General features: G+C 49.7%; 1 protein-coding gene and 1 long non-coding RNA gene across 2 annotated transcripts in view; one reads left to right on the top strand and one right to left on the bottom strand.

The window, feature by feature from the left end:
* Positions 1 to 572, bottom strand: part of PITPNB (phosphatidylinositol transfer protein beta) — a 463,503-nt gene extending 462,931 nt beyond the window's left edge. The window contains exon 1 of the mRNA XM_078667295.1: positions 471 to 572. Coding sequence (XP_078523421.1) covers positions 471 to 517 — 47 coding nt within the window. The 5' untranslated portion in view covers positions 518 to 572. The remainder of the gene's footprint in view (positions 1 to 470) is intronic.
* LOC144792336 (uncharacterized) overlaps positions 1 to 8,843 on the top strand; it is a 63,666-nt gene extending 54,823 nt beyond the window's left edge. The window contains exon 2 of the long non-coding RNA XR_013602538.1: positions 8,613 to 8,843. This is a non-coding gene — a long non-coding RNA (uncharacterized LOC144792336). The remainder of the gene's footprint in view (positions 1 to 8,612) is intronic.
* The last annotated feature ends 2,181 nt before the right edge of the window (positions 8,844 to 11,024 follow it).

Genomic DNA, 11,024 nt, shown 5'->3' with positions numbered 1-11,024 from the left:
ACGCATGCCTTTACAACGCATGCCTTACAACGCTAATACTATGACATCGCAATCCTTTACTATGCATATTTTCATAACGAAAGTACGTTTACAACGAAGCATGCTTGATAAAAGTATATGCGTGTTAAAGGTTTTCGCATAGGGCTTTATCACGCAAGCCTTTACAGCGATAATATCGCTGTAAAGGCATGGTTAGTAAAGACATGCGACACATAGACATGTGTACCTCAACCCCCTCCGCCAGTTCAACATCAGGTGCTGCGTCCTCGACACTTGTGCCACCCATTCCACTGTGGACCACAACAATCCTGCACCCCTAAATTTCAATTCTGGCAGTAACTTTAATACACATTTAAACTATACAGCTCCCTTGTCTTTCACGGGTCAAACAGCCCGAGAGCATGTGCAAGTCCTCGATGTGGGTCTTCGTCAGCTGCGCATGGAGGGGACGTTTAAACCCAAACTCATACCTCCTTGTCAATTGTCTGCCATTTCCCCAATGCGTAGTGTTGCACATTCACCACCACAGCTTGACTGGTAGATCCGGTTCCTGGAATTTGCGCCTCGGCTCGTAATCTTTCTGGTCAGCCACACGTCATTTCCCTGCCGCCTCGCCGAGCACCGCCAGGGGCCGCAGAAACTAGATCCGGTTCAAGGAACCAGCGCCTCTGCTCGTAGTGTTCTCCTTAAAACTCCAGATATGTTGCCATGTCAATCTCGAATCTGCCACGGCCATTACCACAAATCCTTTTCCACAAACATGCCTTTGCTAAGCATGCCAATTTCGTTGTAAAGGCATGCGTAGTAACTGATTTGTGGTAATGGCCATGCATGGTTTTTACTGCGTTGTTATGACTGTTTCCCATCAGGCATACATTCCCAAAATTAGTAACATACCAACATTACACTTGACCAAGCAACATACTAAGTTGCCTAAGAGTGCCTAACAAGAATTAAAACAGTGCAAATCTTCGATGTCCGTTTGTCAGAAAGAGTAGGCGCACCAAACCCTTGACAACAATGTGAGATTCCACATAAAATGCCTCTCAGTAGAGTTTAAATCAGACTAATAATGATCCACCATTAAGAGCCTATTGACTTTAACATACCCTTTAAAAAAAAGAAAAAAGTCAGGGCCATTAACTTTATTGTAACATTTCATAAAAAACAGGGTTAGCTTATAACCTGTCTCACTGGCTTGCCACCTTAACCAACAAAAGACCTACTCTGTATTTGCTGATACGCTTTCACACATGGCAACTAGAGAAGAACAAAACCATAATCTAATTATCTAGGAGGCTTTCTGGTTTTAATCACGTTGCAAGATGCTTGGCAGAGCTGCAGGGTAAAGAGCTGCTGAAGAACTGATAAGAGATCAATTGCCAGTTACCTTAATTCTGAGTAAGTGGAGACCCTGATTACTAAAGGGATGAAATATACTCAGTCAGCAAGGACATTCGAAATCATAACCTAAACCATTCACCCAAGTGCTATTTACGTTTGACTGCCGAAATGAGGAAAGCTAAACAGATAAGTCCGTTATATTTTAGCTCAAGAGCTGTGCTACACAGTCCCCTGACTGATCTCGAAGAAACTGCATCCTAGAACTTCTTGGTCTCTTGAACTGCTTCCATCAGTAACTGATTCCAGGGGGTGGCGTGTACGAGATGGCAGCAACGACGGACATGTTGTAAAAAGCTCCGACCGCAGCCCTGTCGGAAATCCTCCACCATCCTACCTACATCCAGTCTTTGTCACAAGGAATATGGGTCTGGTGCAGTCAGACAGGGAGGCCCCAGCAGCGAAAAGGAAGATGGCGAGAGAACAGATATCGCAGCCTGGACAGACCCCACCAGAGGAGGTAGAAGGTGAGGGGGTCCGGTGACAGAGAGAACCACCAGTGACTCAAAATACATAAGGCTAGTGCTGGCGACCCTCGAGAAAAATAACATCAGGGGCACATGACCAATCAGGTGACCCACGCCAGGTTATGTGATGGCAGCAATAACACGTTGAGCACTATTTCTGGACAGCGCAATCTCACTAATAGCCAGGACTGTACGCAGAAAAGACCTAAGCATGAGGGAGGAACACCTTTGACAAAAATTGCAAAAGGCCAACACTGACGATTCTCTGAGAACTATAACACAGGGACAGAAGCCCTGCCAGGAGACCACACCAGGAGGCCACGCCTGGTACCAAGAGAGGAACAACTGAATCCCACATCTATTTGCCCCAAATTTCCCCCCCTCCCCCACCCCTCCTAACAGAATGGTCAATCCGAAGGTACCCAAGTCGAGACCTACTCTGTCTAGGCACATAGAGATGACCTCGACGTAAACACCCGGGGGCAGCCCTAAGAGCCAGCTGGAGCCAAACACTAGAAAAACACACAGGAAAATTTGATCAGGTCCTACAAGCGATACAAAGGACCAAAATGGTGCTGGGAAAAAAGATTGACATGTACACCATAGAGGTGAACTTATTTCAAGCGGATCACAAGAAATTGGTGGACCAGGTGGATAACACCGAGTCGGCGCTTACCTCACCGCAACCCACAGTGAAAGAGATGCACACCCAATTACACAACTTATAGGTGGAGGTGAAGGAGCTATAAAGGCAAGAAAAGACATGTATGACTGATAGAGGCATAATAACAACATTTGACTTCTGGGAACTAATGGAAAGCCGGAACATGGAACTCTTTCTAGGGAAGTGGTTAACGGAAAGAGTTCTGTCTGGAAGCCTCCCAAAGTTGCTCTCCGTCAAATAGGCCCTTTGTCTACTAGACCGGCCAGACTACCTGGACGAGCTCCACTTCCAGTCACAGCCAAGCTCCTCAATTATCGCAATAGGGACATCATACTGCAACTCTTCGGCACCAAAGGGCCCATACAATTCAAAGGTGCAACAGTACCGGCTTTCTCAACTACACTGCAGAGGTACAAAGGAGTTTAAATGCTTTCATGGCAGTAAAGCAGCATTTAAGAAGGTTGGACCTGAGATACACCATTCTTTTTCTTGCTAAGATGCGAGTGGTAGAGAGAGAGACATGACACATTTCTTCCACATACCAGAATAAGCTTGGAAATGGCTGCAATCTAAAGGGACAGATGTCATGAAGAAAAGAGGGTCTCCAGGAGAGAGATGGGTACATAAAAAACAAACCACACGACATGATAAAAAAAAAAGCCACCCAACAGAAAACCTGGCAGCCAGAGTGAGGGCTAAAGTGGCAGATGATGTCACACAACACAGTACAAACCCTTTTACTGCCTTAAGGTCAGAACATGGATCAGACTCAGAATCTGAAACCAACAGATTTGGGCCCTTGGAAGGGACCCAGCAGCAGGGCCCTCTCCTGATGCCTAGATTGGCAAACAACCTCATCTGGTGGCTCAACTTGGATACATGCCTGTCATAGGCTTGGGGTCAGTAAAGGAGACAGCGGACGAAGGTAGCATATATGAGTGATGGCTTGGGTGCTGAAGGACACACAGAGGGGCTCTTTCTGCTGGAGCGACACAAGGCCAAGCAACAAGCTCCTCCACGCCAAATCTGACAATAAGGTCAATTGTATATATGTTATTACTGGTTTACAGTTACCAGATGTTGATGGCAAAGTACATGCAATGCACTTTGCGTTAGGAAGGAAAGTTATAGGGATATCATCACTGTTGGCTATAACTTAAGCACGCGCACCACCCGACGCTGGAAGAGACATCCTGGAATAGGTGGGAATTGGCAAGCAGGACCAAGCAACATCGTAGCGTCTAACATGGAAGAGGCAGCCAACATTCACAAACCCAAATGATGGCACAGGCTAACAGAACCCATGACCCTTCATATACCATCATGATGTAGAATATACAGGGCACGAAGACGCCCAAAAAACGCCATACAGTGCATGTATATCTTAAACGCAGACACGTAAAAGTTTCCTACTTCCAGGGAACACACCTAGTGTAAGCAGAGCTCCTGAAGCTCCGTAAGAGATGGTGGGGACAGGTGTGAGGCACAACCTACTCAACATATGCCTGTAGAGTGCTGAGGACCTTGAATCATTGGGCAGCGTTGGTGGTCAGACGTGTTTTGACTCCCCGTAGGGTGTTTTAAATCTCTCTTTCACGTCGGACGATTATGTGCTGGTGTGAAGTGTCTTAATTAATTTGTGGGGGAGCATTGTGCTTATCGCGCTGTTAAAAGCATTTTTAACTTGAATTAACATACCTTTGTGCCCGTCGTCCACGTTCCACCATGACTTGTGCCGTTTGTAGCGGAGGGACTACTCGGGCTTGCAGCTCTGTACCACCTTTTCCCAACTTCCGGTGTGCCGGCTGGTGAGCCAGTCGGTGGTTTAGCTGCGCGTCCTCTCGCACCTATTTTAACACGGCTGGGGTGCTCAGAGGGAAGATCAGTCAGGGAATATAACCCCTCTAACTCCAGGCCAGCCTACCGCTACTACTACTGTAGAGCCCAAACGGAAGCATTCTGAGGATTATGGGGTGGACTCTGACGCTTTCACACGACTAATGCGGGCATTTTTGGACGCTAAGAACGCTGAACCCCTCAGTAAACCGGAGGAGAGTCAGGCAGGTCCCTTTGGGGCTTCTGATGACGTCGCTACCCTGGATCCTGATGAGTCTCCCCAAACATCGGACGGGGATGGTGATGGGGAGCCAGAACGCTTGTGGCGTCCCTCTCAGCCCAGTCAATCCACTTCTATGGATCTGAGCGCCGGAATGCTCAATCCGGATGAACTGCTACATCCGCGCTCCTCTCAGCGGGTTCCGGCCCCTAAGGTAGCGGCATATATGGAGGCTAGGTTACGTAAGCCCCTAGATCAGGAGGTTGGCAGTTGCCTGCGGGCGGAGTGCCCACGCCCTACTTTGGAGGGCAAAGTGGCGGTTACCCCTGAGATAGACGCCAAAATGTCCACCTTCTTGACCAAGTTTGTGCAGGACCTGAAAAAAGGCATTGACCGCTCGTGGCGAGCGTGTCAAGATAAGTTGTTGGACGCTGCGGGGCCTTTGGCAAAAATATTAGATATGGCTGAAGATGCCAAGGCCTCAGGTTCTTTGATTGACCCGGACACACTGTCGGGTTGGGCACAGAGGGCCATAATTTTTCTAGGCAATGCTAACGTGGCGATCTCTACTGAGAGGCGTCAGTCTATTCTGATCAAGATTGACCCCAAATTGAGGGAACTGGCCAACTCGGAGGCGGGCCAGACTGCGGAGGGGAATCTCTTTGGAGACCCCTTCGTAAAAGAGCTTGGCAAGTTCATGAATACATTTAATTCTCTGGACAATGCCCAGTCGTCAATTAAACGCATATTTACACCCCGTGTTTTTGGCGCAGCCAGTCGTGTCAGGGGGCGCTCGGCTGGCCGACCCTACAATAGAGCCTCTACCAAGCCTGGCGAGTCCCACAGAGGACAATATCAGGACCCCGACAAATTCGGGAATTTCTACCAGGCCAGAGGGTATCCCCGTCGACGAGGTGGTAGGGGAGACGGTGGATACAATAATCCAAGAGGTAAGACTTCAAAGGGCGACTGGTGTGCGGTTGGGGGGCAGACTGCAATATTTTCTTCGAACTTGGCCTTTGCTTACCTCCGACGCTTGGGTTTTGCAAACCGGCTGTGGGTATGAAATAGAGTACTCCGGCCTGCCCAGACAACCCCGTCGTCCCAGGCCGATAGTTTTTTACCAAGGTTCAGGAAGTGTTAATACACAACGAAATTCGGAACTGCTACGGAAGGACGCAATTACTCCCTCGGTCCTCCACCCTGGGGGGTTCCTCAGCAATATTTTCCTAGTGGAAAAGCAGGATGGGGGTACCGCCCGGTAATAAATCTCAAGGAGTTCAATGGCTGGCTCATCTATCACCATTTCAAGATGGAGGGCATTCACCTCCTGCGCGATCTTCTTCTAGAAGGGGACTGGATGATCGCCTGGACCTGAAGGATGCCTATCTGACCATCCCGATCTTCGCCCCGCACAGGCGTTTCCTTCAGTTTCAATGGGACTCTCAAGTTTTCAAATTCACCTCCCTGCCTTTCGGGCTGTCCTCCGCTCTGTGGTGCTTCACCAAAGTGATGAAGCCGGTGGTGGAGCGACTCCGGTCAGAGGGTATTCGGTTGATAATCTATCTAGACGACATACTACTCATGTGTCAGAGTCCATGTAGATTGATGACCCAGTTGCAGACGGCGGTGTCCCTTTTAGAGTCACTGGGGTTTGTCCTCAACAAAGCCAAATCCGATCTCCGCCCGGCGCAAAGCTTGCAGTTTCTGATCCACTCTGTGGAGGCCAGCTTATCCCTGCCCTCGCGGAAGTTGTCCAAGATCAGGCACGAGCTGAGGCAGACGCTTGCGAGGCCCACAATTCAGTTGCGTCACCTGGCCAGAGTGGTGGGCCTCCTATCGTCCTCGATTCAGGCAATATTTCCGGGGCATTTGCACTACAGAGCCCTTCAACGTCTCAAGGCCTTTCACTTGAGGAAAGGTCTTACCTATTCGCAGGTCGGTACCCTCACAAACGAGGCTCGGACAGAACTGCGATGGTGGATCGATCACATGGAGGCTTGGAACGGCCATGCGATATTCGGCTCCAAGCCAGACCTGATCATAGAATCCGATCCCAGCGGATCAGGCTGGGGCGCTCGTTGCGGCGATGTGTCTACAGGCGGAAGATGGTTGTCTTCAGAAAAGGCTCTTCATATCAATTGTCTGGAGCTGATGGCGGGCTCCTTCGCGGTGAAATGCTGGACGAAGGATGTGGTCCAGAGTTGTGTTCTCCTCAAGATGGACAATGTGGCGGCGGTGCGTTACATCAACCATCTAGGGGGGACCCGTTCTCAGGCATTGTCCAATCTCGCGCGCGATCTCTGGGAATATTGTCTGTCCAACCAGATATCCCTGTCAGTAGAACACTTACCGGGAACGTCCAATCAAGTGGCGGATTGGTGCTCGCGCTACTGGAAAGACACCAGTTTGTGGCAACTTCACCCGGAAGTCTTCAGGGCGATTCAGGACTGGTGGGGTCCGTTCTCAGTGGATCTCTTTGCCTCGCGCCTGGACACCCAGCTGGAGCGGCATTACAGTTAGCGTCTGGATCCGGGGGCACTGGCAGTGGATGCCTTCCTCCAGGATTGGAGCAAGGAGCGGGGGTATGCGTTTCCCCCCTTTGCGATGATTATGAGGTTGTCAACGCAGGTGAGGAGGCAGCAGGCGGAACTGGTGGTGGTTACCCCGATATGGAGGTCGCAAGCCTGGTTTTCGGTTCTGATGGAACTTTCCTGGGATTTTCCAATCCCTCTACCCCTCAGTCCCGATCTCCTCAGGGACCCTCAAGGGAATCCTCACCATCTTCTGGCCATGGGCAGCCTGCGCCTGATGGCCTGGAGGGTTACAAGTGACGCTGGCAAGTCCCAGGCCTTTCGCAGGAAGCTGCCATGTTACTCGAGAAGTCCTGTGCGGACAGCACTAATAAGAGGTATAGATCAGCCTGGTCCCGCTGGTGTATGCGATGACAGGTGGATCCTTTGGGGGCGGACGTTGTCCACGTCCTTAATTTTTTAGCCTCGCTGGCTAAGGACGGCTTGGCCTATAGGTCGATTAATACTTTTCGTTCCGCCATTTCCGCAGGACATGTGCCAGTAGATAATCATCCGATTGGTCTGTAAGTTGTTGAGGGGCATCAGACTGTCGGTCCCTCCCAAGCCTCGCTACTCGGTTCTATGGGATGTGAATAAGGTCCTGAATTTGTTTAGGTCATGGCCTGCTAACAAGTATTTGTCCAAGAAACAAATGTTGGCAAAACTCGCGATGTTGTTGTGTTTGATTTCTTCCCGGAGAGTCTCAGATGTGAGGGCGCTGGATCTCACAGGTCGGGTTTTTACCCCGGAGGGGGTGACTTTTCATATTTCTAGACGCACTAAGTGCAGTTCTCGTTTGGTCTCCTACCCGGCTTTTCTTGACGTCCCAAAGTTGTGTGTGGTCAGAGCGCTTAAGGCCTATGAGGTTGCGACAGTAGATGTACGCCCACAGAGTGTCAAACAATTGTTCATTGCTCTCACAAAACCACATGGGGCGGTTTCATCCTCTACTATTGCTAGATGGATCCGGTGGGTCAAGCAGGAGGCTGGTATTGATACTTCCCGTTTTGGTGCTCATTCGGTGAGAGGTGCAATGGCGACCAAGGCCTTTAGTCTGGGAGCACGGCTCGAGGACATCCTCAATGCAGCACACCTTCAAGAGGTTTTACTTTAAGCCGGTGGTCTCCCTGGGCTCTTTGGTGGTGGATAAGCCTTAAACTAGGCTAATCAGAAGCCTCTGCCCCTGACATAGAATGCAAAATTTCCTAGCTAACGTGCAGGAAAGTTTCAATTCGATTAAGGAGGCGGAGTCGAGGATTAGCCCACCTGCTGTTCAATGTGAACCCGCCCAGAAGTCTTCGTTGGTACGGTGAGTAAGCTCTTTATGATATTCGTTTATTTCATGAGCTGTTTTTGATGTTTTTCTTCTACTGCCCAGTTGACAACTGATTTACTGTGGTTATGTTCACGGGTTTGTGTTCTCAATCTGACTGGATGTCCCTTTGCCGTAGGTTCGGATACGGGCAAACAGGAGTAGAGTAGTAGACTGCCATGAGGGGTCGCAGGAAGAAAGAGGAAGATAGAGCGCCTGCGGAGAAGGATATGAGGCGTCCTGGGAAATGATTGGATGTTGAAGATCGGATACTTTCTATGTTCATTTTTCCCTATGTTCATGGGTTATGATGTTTTGGAACCTTTGGAAAGGCTGCTGGAGAAAAATAAAGGGAGAAAGATAAGCCTAATCCTTGCCTCCGCCTCCTTAATAGAATCAAAACTTTCCTGCACATTAGCTAGGAAATTTTGCATTATCGTCCTATCTCATTGCTGCCCTACTTTGGGAAAGTTCTTGAAGCCTTAGTAAACAGACAACTAACCGGACATCTCGAAGGGCAAGGTCTGTTAGATCCCTCTTGTTAGACCTGTCTGCCCTTTGAGTAGCCCTTCTACTAATTATTTATTTTGTCCCCTTTTTGCCCCTCAAATCCTTTTCAATCTTTTTGTGTCCACTGGATTTTTTTGTGATGTTGGCAGGGGTTAGATGATCTTTTGCCCTCATAGTTTTTACCTGAGGCCTAGGTGCCTTCCCTGACTAGAAGTGAGGGTTACACAAAATGGTGGTTTTCAACTGCCATAACTGCCAACCTCTGAGAAAACCCCATAGGATAACATAGAGACCTTCCAGAACCTTCTAGACCCTACTGGACCCTGGGTGGTCAGTCTATAAAAGGGCAGGGGCCAGGTAGCCATTTTGTGCAGTCCAGTGAGCTTGAGGAGAGAGGCAGTGGTGAGGGGAGGTGGACGCGCAAGAAGTAGTTAGTTTGTCAGAGAGATAGACAGCCTCTTCGTGAAGACGTTCCCCCTCTAGCCCCTGACCAAACCCTCTTGTTAGACTTTGTCGTCTGAGAGAATCGGCTCAGCAACTGCTGTTGGCCCCTTGAGACCCTCTGATCCCTGTTTTCCTAGCCGCTGACTGGGAAAACCCCCCCTCGCTAGACCACCTTACCGGTTGCCCAGAGGAAAAGACCGGAGCGAGCTGTGGCATCCTGCGCTGCCCGAGGAGCCTCTGGAGCGGAGGCGAGTGTCTGTGGAGGCGGGGCCGGGCTAAGCGCTTGAGCAAGGGAGCGCTATTCCTCGCGCAGACTCAGTAGTGCGGCCATCAGAGGTGTGAACCGGAGAAGCACTGAGCTCCGCGCAGGCCCAGGAGCGGTAAGCGTTTAACAGCGCGAGTGAGGCGGCGCTTGGCAGAGACGCTGCTCTCCCGCGCCTGTGCAGTGGCGCGAACGGCGAGAGAGCGGCGAAGACAGCACGGGTGACTGGATCACCGGCAGCCCCAGACCGGCCTCCCCTCGGTGCTGGCGTGAGTGCGCTGGACCTGTTTTCCGTGGGAGGAGCCGCCGGGAGAAGGGAGCTGGAGGTCTGTTCCCGCGTCTTGCCCAGATCAACCCCAAGTAAGGTGGAAGAAGGGGGGAGATTGACGAGTGACTGGGGAATCAGCCGAGAGGCCAGAAAGGAGTTCTCTCACGCCCCCTGATCCCGGGATTAACTGGAGGAGCTCTCTCACGCCCCCGATTCCTTGAATACCTTTAAGACTAGCCCTGACAGAGTGGAGGAAGACTGTGTTGGAGAGTCTTCTGGGTTAGAAGTACAGAGGAATAAGGGTAGCAGGGAGACACCACAGTGCTGGAGAAGTGAACTGAGATACTGGTGCTAATAAAGCTGGAGGTTGAGGTATAATGTGGGATTTTCTTACAGAGGCGGAGGGGAAGAAGAATCTGTGACTTCACCCTGTGCTAACATAGGAACAAGTTATAACGGTGCGGATTATAACATTGCAACTGACAACTGAAAACCTGGGGTTACTCACCTATTGTGAGAAAGGTGTCACACAGTGGTTAGTAAAGGTAACATTCCAGGGTCCTATGGCCTAGAAATTCCCATAGTAGTAGACTGGAGTGGGTTGAGTTTTTAATGATTGGAATTGTTCTTTTATGTAACCAGAATACCTCTTCTCTTGTGTGGGCAATCTATTGCTGTAGGAGGTGCTAAATCTGAGTGTTAAGAAAGTGCATCCTAGATCAATTCACTGTAAAAAGATCATTAAGCTACTAAACTGAGTTCTACTGATGTTACAGGATATGTGTGAGAAGAACGGGTAAAAATGTACAGAGTATTAAATTGTTGAACTACGGAGGAGAGAGAAGAGCTAACAAAGTATTTTTATAAAACAGCTCATATTTTTCCAAATTGGTGTAGTGTCCTTATTTTTGAGTGGTGGATGTCTTGTTACTAAAGGGTGTGACGCAAACTTTACACATGTACCTCTGAGTTAGGCCTTCCCACTTAGTGCCAAGCTACCTTTTGTGACTTAGAGGGCCCAGGTCCAACATAATTGGTGTCCAGCGGTGGGATAAAAACTGTGTTTG

Source organism: Lissotriton helveticus, chromosome 11 (genome assembly GCF_964261635.1).
Source record: "Lissotriton helveticus chromosome 11, aLisHel1.1, whole genome shotgun sequence".
Lineage (NCBI taxonomy): Eukaryota > Metazoa > Chordata > Amphibia > Caudata > Salamandridae > Lissotriton > Lissotriton helveticus.
This window is presented reverse-complemented; position numbering and strand designations above follow the sequence as displayed.